The 12,500-nt window shown below is 43.6% G+C and overlaps 3 protein-coding genes across 3 annotated transcripts in view; all 3 read right to left on the bottom strand.

The window, feature by feature from the left end:
- The window catches only part of EMWEY_00005720 (hypothetical protein, conserved), a gene marked incomplete at both ends in the record, with an annotated part of 1,311 nt that extends 1,246 nt beyond the window's left edge, over positions 1-65 (bottom strand). The window contains one exon of the mRNA XM_013478220.1: positions 36-65. Coding sequence (XP_013333674.1) covers positions 36-65 — 30 coding nt within the window. The remainder of the gene's footprint in view (positions 1-35) is intronic.
- A 2,575-nt stretch (positions 66-2,640) lies between these two features.
- EMWEY_00005710 (hypothetical protein, conserved) lies at positions 2,641-3,592 on the bottom strand (the record flags this gene model as incomplete). The annotated part of the gene is made up of 3 exons (XM_013478219.1): positions 2,641-2,709; positions 2,961-3,115; positions 3,229-3,592. The coding sequence occupies 3 exons, from the start codon at positions 3,590-3,592 to the stop codon at positions 2,641-2,643; spliced, it is 588 nt and encodes a 195-aa protein (XP_013333673.1).
- Positions 3,593-6,271: 2,679 nt separating this feature from the next.
- Positions 6,272-6,694, bottom strand: EMWEY_00005700 (hypothetical protein, conserved; the record flags this gene model as incomplete). Its single annotated transcript, XM_013478218.1, has 2 exons — positions 6,272-6,456; positions 6,595-6,694. The coding sequence occupies 2 exons, from the start codon at positions 6,692-6,694 to the stop codon at positions 6,272-6,274; spliced, it is 285 nt and encodes a 94-aa protein (XP_013333672.1).
- Positions 6,695-12,500: the final 5,806 nt, after the last annotated feature.

The raw sequence follows: 12,500 nt of genomic DNA, 5'->3' as shown, positions 1-12,500 counted from the left end.
CCTAAACCCTAAACCCTAAACCACCGCTGCCTCACCAAGGGAGTAAAAAGGGCCGCAAACAACATCTGCCCAAAACCCCCTCACATGCACACTCGTCCAAGACTTCTTCTGCAGCAGCAACAGCAACAGCAGCAGCAGCAGCAGCAGCAGCAGCAAGAACCGCAGCAGCAACCTAGCATCCCTGATAATTTCTAATAAACCCTATTAAACCCTACTAAACCCCATTACACAGCATTAACCCTTATAATTAAACCCTCCTAAACCCTAAACCCTAAACCCTAAACCCTAAACCCTAAACCCTAAACCCTTGTATTATTATTATTGCAGCAGCATACATCTTTTCCTTTAACATATCCAGCTAGGGTTTTATTTTCTTCTAATTGTGATGAACTCCCGGCATCAAATGCTTGACCTATACACACCAATAATATTTACCATAGGGGCTAGCCAGCTAGCTAGCTAGCTAGCTAGCTAGCTATGTACGTAGGTAGCTAGCTAGCTAGCTAGGTATGTATGTAACGTATTTAGCTAGCTACATAGTTGGCTAGGTAGGTCGATAGGTAGATAGCTAGCTAGCTAGCTTGATATAGATTGCTGCGTAGCCAGTACAATGAACCGCTGTTGGGAGGCAGGAGGAGCAACAGCTGCAACAGCAGCAGCAGCAGCAACAGCAGCAACAGCAGCAGCAGCAGCAACAGCAGCAACAGCAGCAGCAGCAGCAACAGCAGCAACAGCAACAGCAGCAACAGCAACAGCAGCAACAGCAACAGCAGCAAGCATGTGTCTGTTTGACCCGTCATAGCAAATCGCTTATATTGTCTCCAGTGCAGCAACGGAGCCTAACAGCAGCAAACAAAAGGAGGCAGCAGCAGGAGACACCTCGTGCTGCTGCTAGAAGGAGACACAGATGTAGTAACACTTTTCTTCCTAGTGCTGCTGCTACTACTACTCCTGCTGCTGCTGCTGCTGTACACCCAGCACCAGCACCAACACCACCACCATCACCACAACCACCATCAGCACAATCAACAGCAGCACTAGCAGTAGCATTAGCAGCAGCAGCATTAGCAGCAGCAGCAGGCGTATAAATAGTTGTAAATGATTATAATAATTCCAATCGATTAGATTAATTCGATACCACCACCATCACCACTATCACTATCACCAACAGCAGCAGCAATATTGCATGCAACAGCAGCAGCAGCAATATTGCATGCAGCAGCAGCAGCAGCAGCAGCAGGAGGCGTACAAATGGCTGTAAATGGTTATGATTAGATTAATTCGATACCACCATCATCACCACTATCACTATCACCAACAGCAGCAGCAATATTGCATGTAACAGCAGCAGCAGCAATATTGCATGCAGCAGCAGCATTAGCAGCAGCAGCAGCAGCAATTCGCGTACAAATGGTTGTAAATGGTTATGATAATTCCAATCGATAAGATTAATTCGATAACACCATCATCACCATGACCATTACTATCATCATCATCACCAGCAGCAACATCAGCAACAGCAACAGCAACAGCAGCAGCAGCATTAGCATTAGCAGCAGCAGCAGCAGCAGCAGCAGCAGCAATTGGCATACAAATGGCTGTAAATGGTTATGATAATTCCAATCAATTAGATTAATTCGATAATCAAATCGATCGCCATAAAAATGTCGAAGTCGAAAATCTCGACTATTCGATAAATCATAACTTTCTCCAATACGCCAACTATGGAATACAGCTGCAGCAGCAGCAGCAGCAGCAGCAGCAGCAGCAGCAGCAGCAACAGCAGCAATAGCAACAGCAGCAGCAAGAAGAGCAGCAGTAGTACGTGGTGCTGGTGATTGTGGAGGAGGAGGGGAGGGAGGAAGAGGGGTAACAGAAATTGTACCAAGATGAACTATAGTCACGTACAACTCTCAACCGCCACACAGCAGCAGCAGCAGCAGCAGCAGCAGCAACAGCAACAGCAACAGCAGCAGCAGCAGCAGCAGCAGCAGGAGGGTCACCTTGTATACGATCTCTGTCTCTATATTTAAGAAGAGACAAATCAACGATGTCGCTCAGTCCCTTCTGATATTCCCCACATATAAAACTGCAGCAGCAGCAGCAGCAGAAGCAACAACAGCAGCAGCAACAACAAGAACAGCAGCAGCAACACAGACAATTTGTTGTTGAGGCTGCAGTCTGCTATAATGTCCCGCCTACTACAGCTACTGCTGCTACTGCTGCTACTACCGCTACTGCTGCTACTGCTGGTACTACTACTACCACTGCTGCTGCTGCTCCTGCTGCTGCTACTGCTACTGCTGCTACTGCTGCTGCTGCTGCTGCTGTGTATGAGTATACGTACTCCTCTAATATCGTTGAGTTACGATAGATATACATAGCTGTTTGCTGACGAACAAACGCATTGCCATATACCTCTAGATATAACCCTACGCGCTCTGCAGCAGCAGCAGCAACAGCAGCAGCAGCAGCAACAGCAGCAGCAGCAGCAACAGCAGCAGCAACAGCATGTTTCCCACACAGCTGATGGTGCTGATTCTGCTGCTGCTGCTGCTGCTGCTCGAGGGAAGATGCAGCTGCGGCAACTGCTGTTGATGCTGCTGCTGCTGCTATTGCTGGTAATGCTGCCACGTGCACCTACTGCTGCTGCTGCTGTTTGCTGCTGCTGCTGCTGCTGCTAAGGATTATTACCTCTAAGAGAAAGGCCTGGATCAGTAAGAATCCGCAGCAGCAGCAGCAAACGTGCTGCTACTTCGGGTGTCTCCTCAGTTATTATAAACCTTAACTAAATAAATCAGCAGCAGCAGCAGAAAGGAGACACAATAAACAATAAAAAGGAGACAAAAAACAAAAAGAAGACAATAAACAATAAAAAGGAGACAGCAGAGACAGCAGCAATAAGGAGACACAGTAAATAAAAAGGAGACAGTAACAACATGCAGCAAGTGTCTCTCCACCTGCTGCTTCTGCTGCACCTGCTGCTGCGCCTCCTGCTGCTCCTGCTCCTGCTGCTGCTGCTGCTGCTGCTGCTGTCTAGCAGCAGCGTGCTGCTGCACTGTCTTGAGCACGTGATGTAAATCCGCCACGCCAACCAACAAAACAGTAAAGGGTCCTAAAAAGCCCCAAAAAAGACACGCATGCATGCATGCATGCGGGGGTTATGTGTTGTTTGTATTGGGTTGCTGCTGCTGCATACTGTTGCTGCTGTTGCTGCTGTTGGCTTACTTTGGGAGCCACCTGTGGCTACCCGCTGCTGCTGCTGCTGCTGTTGCTGCTGCTGCTGCTCTGCTTTTTCCACCTGCTGCTGCTGTTGCTGCTCTTTGTCTTGATCCTGCTGCTGTTGCTGCTCTTGCTCGTGCTGCTGTTCTTGCTGTTGCTGCTGGTCTTGCTGCTCCTCCTGCTGCTGCTCATTTTCTTGTTCCTTTTTTTGCTCTGGATGCTGCTGTTGGAGCTCTTGCACTTGTTGCTGCTCTTTCTGCTGCTGCTGCTGCTGCTGCTGCTGTTTGCATGCAGTAAGGCTGAGTAGGTTGAGGGCAGGAGACAATGCCCAGAACTGCAGCAAACCAACACCGCTAGATTCCTCAATCATTTTTTTTTCCTCTTTTTTTGTCTCCTTTTCTTCTTTTATTGTCTCCTTTCTCCTTTATTTATTTCCTTCTCTTCTTTGTCTCCTTAGTCCTCTTTGCTGCTGCTGCTGCTGCTGCTGCTGTTGCTGCTGCACTGTCTCTTTCCCCTGTCTCCTAATGTGTCTCTTTCCCTCGTAGCTATCTGAACACAAGAAGAGTGTATTAGGGTTTAGGGTTTAGGGTTTAGGGCTAAACCCTCCGGCCTAAACCCTCACGAGTATACCCCCTCTTGCCTCCTCCCCCATTCCTAGGGTTTAGGGTTTAGAGGTGTGCAGTACGCAGTAGGGTTTAGGGTTTATTACAGTCTCCTTTTGTGTAGGCTAAGGATGCCGTGTCTCCTAGTGGCACCTCCTGTTGCCGCTCTAGGGTTTAGGGTTTAGGGTTTAGGGTTTGAGCACAGGAGAGGTAGCACAAGTGTCTCCTTTTTCCCCTTCCTTGTCCCTCCTTGTCTCTTGTTAGGTGTCCCTCTTTATTTATATATTTATTTCTTTTTTTCTTTCTCTTTTGTCTATTTATATCTATTTACCTATGCCTGTCTCCTTTTTTCTTTTTTTTTTTTCCTTCTTTTTACCTATTTACCTATTTGTCTCCTTTTTTGCTCTCTTTTTATGTGTCTCCTTTTACTCTTTTTTTTTGTCTCCTTTTATTTTTCTTTTTTTTTATGTGTCTCTTTTGTTTCTTCTTGTGTCCCTTTATTTATTTATTACTTTTATTTACCTTTTTTTTATTTGTCTCCTTGCGTGCTGTCTCCTTTATGCAGCCCCACGCATGCACAAGGAGGAAAGGAGACTGCAGTTTTGCTGCTGCAGTGCTAACTAAGGAGACAATTATTCTTTTATGCTGCTCTGCTTCTTATTGCATGCAGCAAAAAGAAGAAAAAATAATAAAAAAATGCGTAAAAAATAATGCATGCAATAGCTGGGGTGTATAGGCAGCTCTTAGTGTGCATACACCGCAGAGCATAGCAATTAGCTGTATATATGTAGGCAAAAAGTAACTTTATTTGTATTTATTACTCCTTTTATTTATTTATATTAATTATTTAATTATATAAATATAAAAAAGAAAAAGTTATATATACACAGCAGCAGCTGCTGCAGCTGCACACTGCGTTGGGGTGTACAGGCAGGTCACCTGCATAAAGAAAAGAAGAAATAAATGACTTATTTAATATGCAGCAGCAAATGCATGCATGCATGCGTTCTTAACACTTATAAATATACTTAAATAAATAAACCTTAAGGTAAGACAGCAGCAACAGCAGCAGCAACACCAGCAGCAGCAGCAGCTGCTGCTGCTGCTGCTACAGCAGACACGGGCGACCGGTGGCCCACCTAAGGCCTCTCTGCCTTTTTCTTGTGTCTCCCTCTTCTTTTTATTTTATTTATTCCCCTTAGGAGGAAATATATAAATGTTATACCCATAAATAAACAAATAAATAAATAAATAAATAAATAAATAAATAAGGGCAAATAACTAGACAAACAGAATTAGCGGCATAAATTATTTTGTACTCTCGTTACGTCAGCTAGCTTCCCCTAGCCATGGCTAGCTAGCCATCTAGCTAGCCAGCTAGCTAGCCATCTAGCTATATATGGCTAGCTATAGGTGTAGGTAGCTAGCCGTAGCTGCAGCTAGCTGTAGCACAAGCCAGCTATACAGCTAGCTATACAGCTAGCACAATAACTAGACCCTAGAGGTAGTAATAAAGCCTAATTCTTCCCTCCTTCTTCCTCCCTCCTTCCCTCCTCCTTCTTCCCTTAAGGTCAGTGCTGCTGCTTGGTGCATATGCGTCCTGTATATTTACAGCTGGTTGCTGCTGCAGTGCAGCAGCAGCAGCTGCAGCAGCAGCAGCAGCAGCAGCAGCAGCAGCAGCTGGACTAAGTTTGTTGAATAGAAGAAAGAAGTCTTTCTATCTCGCGTTTAACTTTTGCTGCTTTTCTCCTCAATGCAGCAACGTTGGCTTCGTGCTCTTTTGCCTCCTGCATGCAGCCCCAATAAACAAATAAATAAATAAATAAATAAATAAATAAATAAATAAATAATACAGCTAGATGGATAACTAGTTGGGTAGCTAGCTGTACAGTAACATATATATCCACAAGCTGCATGAGCTGTTGTTACATTGTAGTTGCAAGTCGCTGGCTCGCTAGCTAGCTAGCTACCCAGCTAGCTAGCTACCCAAGCAGCTAGCTACCCAACTAGCTAGCTACCCAACTAGCTAGCTACCCAACTAGCTAGCTACCCAAGCAGCTAGCTAGCTAGCTAGCTATCTAGATAACTTACGGCAGCAACTTTGCGTTCGTGTTCCTTGGCGACTTCAGCTAGTTGCTGTTTTGCTGCTTCTATTTGCTGCTGCAGATCAGCATTTGCTGCAGTTAATTCTTTGCATGCATTATGTCTTGCTTCCTTATCTGCCTCATAAAGAAGCATCTTTCTTACACCAAAGGCAGCAGATGATTCATATAAACGTCTATGATACTTTATTAATTGTCTTAATTCTCCTCTTACTCTATTCAATAATAATCCCCTCTCTGCACACTGTATTGTAACCTGTACATATACATATACGTATACATATACATATACATATACATATTCATATACATATATACGTATACGTATACGTATACGTATACGTATTATTCATAGACGCCACTCCACTCATTCCACTCCACCCCACTCCACTCCACTCCACCGCACTCCACGCCACTCCACTCCACTCCACCCCACTCCACTCCACTCCACCCCACTCCACTCCACTCCACCCCACTCCACTCCACTCCACTCCACTCTACTCGGCTCCATTCCACCCCACTGCACTCCACTGCACCCGATTCCACTCCACTCCATACTCAACTCAATTCTACTCCATTCCACTCCATTCCATTCCACGCTATTCTACTCTACACCACTCCACTCTACGCCACTCCACGCCACTCTACTCTACGCTACTCCACCCCACTCCACTCTACGCCACTCCACTCCACTCCACTCCACGCCACCCCACTCCACTCCACTCCACTCCACGCCACTCCACGCCACTCCACTCCACGCCACTCCATTCTATTTCAAGTGAATTGGAGGTCCATTTATGCCTCCATTTCCAAGGAGTTGGTAAGAAATAATTATACTAATTAATTAATTAATTTATTTATTTATTTATTTATTTATTATATATAATTAAATTACCTGTCTTAATAATTCATCGAAGCATTGTGAGTATAATTCCTCTCTTATAGGACAGATACCATAATTTCTTGCTTTATTTCTTTTTAATCTTTTATCTAATTCCTCTTGTAAAGAAATTACATCTCCTCTTGTTGCTGGATTTGTGCTGACTGTTTGTGCCCAAACTTCTCCTCCTTCTGACCATTCTCTTGGTGGTAATATAGAGTTTATTATATCCTCTGTATTAGATAAAAGGGGGCCCCCTGTTCCTCCTATATTTGTATTATTATTTGTTGTACTAATTGATTGGGGGCCCTGTGCTGATGATGGTACACCACCACCACTGCTGCTGCTGCTGCTAACTCCTGTTGCTGATTGGCCTCCTCCTCCTGTACGACGGGCACGAGTACTATCTATACTTGTTGCTCCTCCATCTCTATCCCCTGCACTACGAATATTCTTACATGCTATACGTGATGGACTATAACGTAATAAAGAAGGCTGCATCTTCTTCCTGCTGCTCCTCCTGCTGCTGCTCTTGTTGCAGCAGCAGATGTTGTCAATGCTGATGCTGTTGCTGCTGTTGTTATGCTGCTGCGGCTCTTAATGCGGTTCAGATAAATGCGAAATTCTGGGGGCTGTCGCTGCTGTTGCTGCTGCTGCTGCTGCGGTTGTTGCTGCTGCTGCTGCTGCGGTTGCTGCTGCGGTTGCTGCTGCGGTTGCTGCTGCGGTTGCTGCTATTGCTGAGGTTACTGCTGCGGTTGCTGCTATTGCTGAGGTTAAGGAGGATGCGATACTGCCGATGATTGTGTAGAGGAACCGCGCCTCTCCTGCTGCGGTTGTTGCTGTTGCTGCTGCTCTCTTCTTTTGCTGCTGTTGTTGCTGCTGTTGCTGCTGCTCTACAATCGAGGTTGGGACTCTTCTCTCCTCCACCAGAGTATAACAGAAAACCGTAAACCGTAAACCCTAAACCCTCAACCCTTCTCCGTCATTCAACGTTTGTTGGAGTATACAGACCAGGCAGCAGCAGCAGCAACAGCAGCAGCAGCTGCTGCTGCTGTTGCCTCTGTAAGCTCCACTCGATCGGCAGCAGCCGCAGCCGAGTTATAAAGGCAAAAGGAGGGAAAAGTTGCTGCCTCCTTAAACCCTAAACCCTAAACCCTAGGAACCCCTTAACACTAAACCTTCCTTCCTCCCTTATATCCTGTTCCTCCTTCTCGCAATACCTAAACCCTAAAGATGCGGCGGATCCCAAACCCTAAACCCTAAACCCTAAACCCTAAACCCTAGCAACGATATGTTTTGAAATAAAGATCCGTAGGTTCCCTTAAAAGGAGTTGAAGGATAATGATTTCGTAGTCTCTTCTCTCTCCTTCCGTACCTCAAACCCTAAACCCTAAACCCTAAACCCTAAACCCTAAAGCGTCGGTAGCAAGGGACCTCGCGAGGTCCCTCCCTCGCTGCTGTCTTTTACGGTTGGCTGCTGGCGTGCTCTGTGTCCAATTGTCTAATAATTTATAATTATTTAATTAAAATATAATTTTTATTATTATAAATAAGAAGAAAAAGGGAAGAAAAGAGATAAGAAAGCCTCCTCTCTTGGCTGCTGTTGGGCCTATCTACGGGTGTATGTGCATTCAAGGTGACCCCGGGGGCCCTAGATGTCTTTTTTTCTTCTTTTTTTTCTTAATTATAAGAAATAAATAAGATTAATATTTATTTAATGTATTTTATTGTATAAAAAGAGACAAAAAGATATATATACAGTTGAATTGTTTGCAGCAGTCCTCCCTAGTATAATATATGTATAAATAAATGTATATGTAGGGTCTGCTGCAGTCTCCGTCTTATTGTCTCCTTATAGCAGCATCAAGGGAATTAAGAGGCGCAGCTTCTCCTTCTTCTTATAACTGTCTCCTTATTAATATCTGCTGCTGCCTTTGTTGCTGCAGCAGCACAGCAGCAATTGTTGCTGTTATTATTTGCAGCAAAAACTGGTGCTGCAACAACTATAGTGTACCTCATTGTACAGCAGCAACTGATCCTCTATTATTGCTGGAATATTTTTTGCTGCTGCTGCTGCTGTTGCTGCTGCAGTTGCTGCACATATATATATAAATAATAATATATATATATATATATATTTATATATAAAAAAAAATAGGAAATAATAGCGATGCCTCCTCCATCAACAGTTGAACAAGTGCAGTGTATACTGCAGAAATGTGGTGCTAGTGGGTACAGTGTATATGACCATCTTACTGAGCTAATTGCTGCATTAGTTGCTGAGCAACCTGCTGATCCCTACGCAGCATTTGAGAGAATATCTGAATCCCTAAAAGTATTAAGAGAGACAAAAATAAAAGAAGAAGAAAAAAAAAAAAAAAAATATACAAGGTGGTACAAATGGTGGGGTTGTTGGTGGTAATGGTATAGGTGTTGGGGCCCCTTATGATATATCATTAGGGGCCCCTATAAAAAGAGAAGAAGAAATAGGTACATATTATTTATCAAGAGGAAGAGAGCAATGGTTAAGAAGAACAAAACAATTATTAAATATAATTAGACCTAATAAAGAAATAGATCTACAAATAGATTATGGATATTTTATTAAGGAAAATAGATTATTAAATTGGGTAGGTAATGGATTTACGGAGACAGAGGCATTTCGTATATCTTGTTGTCTTAAGCAATTAGCTGTCTCCTTACCAGGTGTCTCCTCTGTTCGTCTATGGGGTAAGATATTAGGTACAGAAGGGGATTATATAATAGCAGAGACAAGATTTGAGGGTGAGGAACCAGAGGAATTAGTAGCAGCAGCAGCAGCAGCAGCAGCAGGAGCAGGAGGAGGAGGAGGAGGAGAAGGAGGAGAAGAAGATGAATTATTATCATCAAGTCCTATGGATAGAAGAGGGACAGGAGTAAATACATATACATATTTTGTACTACAACAAGACAGTAATAAATGGATATTATTACCTGATGTATTACCTAGCCAATTAGCAACAGCACGTAAGATAAAGAAATTATTAACAGGAGATTTAGATAAACAAATTGTCTCCTTTCCTTGGTTTGCAGGAAGAGAGAGACATTTATTAAGGGCATTAATAGCATTAATAACATCAGATACATATTTAAGTCCAATAGGATCTATACAATCATTAGATGATGGGGGATCCGATCCCCAAGGTGGTGGGGGAGGAGACGATCCCGAGTATACGATCCCAGCTAACCCTCAACAAACATTAACAGATGTTGCCTCTTGGTGTCATAGTAGGCCCTATATAACACGTAATGGTCTTACGGTGTATCCAGAGATAGAGGAGGAGGAAGAAGGGTATCAAGAATTACAGCATAAGATAGAGGAGGATCCAATACTTGAATTAGGTAGATCAGCAGCAGGAGACAGTCCCCTTTCTGTATCTCCTTTCCCTTCTTCTTCCTCCTCTTCTTCCTCATCTTCTTCTTCTTCTTCTTCCTCTAATAATAATAATAATAATAATAATAATAATAGTATACCTGCATGGTATATAAGAGTAACAGGAGATACAGGTATATATAAGGAAATAAGTAACTCAATAGTATCTATACACTCAAATAAATGGCCAGGAGCAATGAGTATAATAGGGGAAAAAATATATTTTTCTTTTTATTGTGGTTATGGTATATCTAAAGAAAATACACCTTTTTATCCTCTTGCTCCCTTAGATATACAAATAGATTCTGTAGATCTTAATGAGACACTAGAGCCACAACCAGGAGATGATGAATTATCTGATGGTGCTAGTGTTGATGAACCTAATCATAATAGTGGTAGTGATAAGGGAGAGGAGGGAGAGGAAGGAGAGGAGGGAGAGGAAGGAGAGGACTAAAAAGAAAAAGAGGGACAGCAGCAGCAGCAGCAACAGCAGCAACAGCAGCAACAGAAGCAACAGAAGTCACAACCAGGAGATGATGAATTGTCTGGTGGTGCTAGTGTTGATGAACCTAATCATAATAGTGGTAGTGATAAGGGAGAGGAAGGAGACGAAGGAGAGGAAGGAGAGGAAGGAGAAGAAGGAGAGGATTAAAAGGAATTGCTTATATCCAGCAGCAGCAGCAGCAACAGCAACAGCAACAGCAACAGCAACAGCAGCAGTCATAGTCTGGGGATTATGAATTGTCTGATGGTGCTAGTGTTGATGAGCCTAATCAGCAGCATAGGGGGAGCGAAAAGGAGGAGGGAGAGGGAGAAGAGGGATAGGAGGAGGGAGAGGGAGAAGAGGGAGAGGAACAGCAAGAGGATTAAGAAGAGGAGGAACAGCAGCAGCAGCAACAGCAACAGCAACAGCAGCAGCAACAGCAGCAATCACAGCCAGGAGATAATAAATTGTCTGATGGTGCTAGTGTAGATAAGGAGGAGGGAGAGGAGGAAGAGGAAAAGGAGGAGGAGAAGCAAGAGGAGGAGGAGGTGCAGCAGCAGCAGCAGCAAGAGGATTAATAGGAAATAATTTTTATACAAATTCTAAGATGAGGAACAGCAGCAGCAGCAGCAGCAACAGCAACAGCAGCAGCAGCAGGAAACCTATTCATCATAATAGTGGTAGTGATAAGGAAGAAGGGGAGGGAGAGGAGGATGAGCAGCAGCAGCGGCAGTTAGAGGAACAGCAGCAGCAACAACAACAACAACAGCAGCAACAGCAGCAGGAAACCTAAGTATACGAATAGTGGGAGTAATAAGGAAGGCGTAGTATTTTATATATATCTCTTTTTTGCGCCTATTATACGCACTTGCTGCCAATTGCTGCTGCTGCTGCTGCTGCTGCTGCAATTGGCAGCAACAGCAACAGCAGCAGCAGCAGCAACGGTGAGGGCAGAAAGCCTCAATTGACAATAAGAGGGATACAAACGTAAAGAGACAAAAAAAGGAGACACTGCCATGAGGTGTCTCCTTTTGTCTCCTTTTTGTCTCGTTTTGTCTCCTTTTTGTCTCCTTTTTGTCTCCTTTTTGTCTCCTGTGCCCTAAGGAGACACAGGGGGAGACAAGGCATATAAGAAGGAGACAGACACACTGACGGTCACAAAGAGTACTGGTTGATCCTGCTGTTGCTGCTGATGCTGCTTATGTTGCTGTTGCTGCTGTTGCTACTGTTACTGCTGTTGCTGCTGTTGTTGCTGACGCTGCTGCTGTTGTTGTTGTTGCTGCTGCTGCTGCTGCTGCACAAGAGCCCTTAACCAAGTAACCATTTTTGCTATGTTGTAGGTACCTCCAAGCAGCTGCTGTTGGATAGCCAAACCCTAAAATGCCCAAAAACCTTCAGAGCTATTTTGAGGGTTTAGGGTTTACAGTCTAGGGTTTAGGGTTTAGGGTTTAGGGTTTAGGGTTTAAGGCATAGGGTAAATGCAACCAATATAATTATTTAATTAATTAACTAGTAAATAAAAAAGTAATTAATTAATTGGTTAATTAATTAATTTGTTATCTACTAATTAATTGGTTAATTAATTAAAATGGCAGCAGCAACAGCAACAGCAGCAGCAACAGCATCAACCGCAGCAACAGCAGCAACAAGCAGCACATAGCAGCAAACACTAGATAACAGCAGCAGCAGCAGCAACGGAATTATACAAAAGGGAGAGCAGCAACAGTAAAAGAGACTATCTTATTTATTCTATACAAAAAGGAAAAAAAAAAAAAAAAAAAAAAAAAAAAAAAAAAAT

This window comes from Eimeria maxima, genomic scaffold, assembly GCF_000499605.1.
Source record: "Eimeria maxima Weybridge genomic scaffold, Emw_scaff32, whole genome shotgun sequence".
Lineage (NCBI taxonomy): Eukaryota > Apicomplexa > Conoidasida > Eucoccidiorida > Eimeriidae > Eimeria > Eimeria maxima.
Note: the sequence above shows the minus strand (reverse complement) of the source record. Positions and strands in the feature narration are given on the sequence as shown.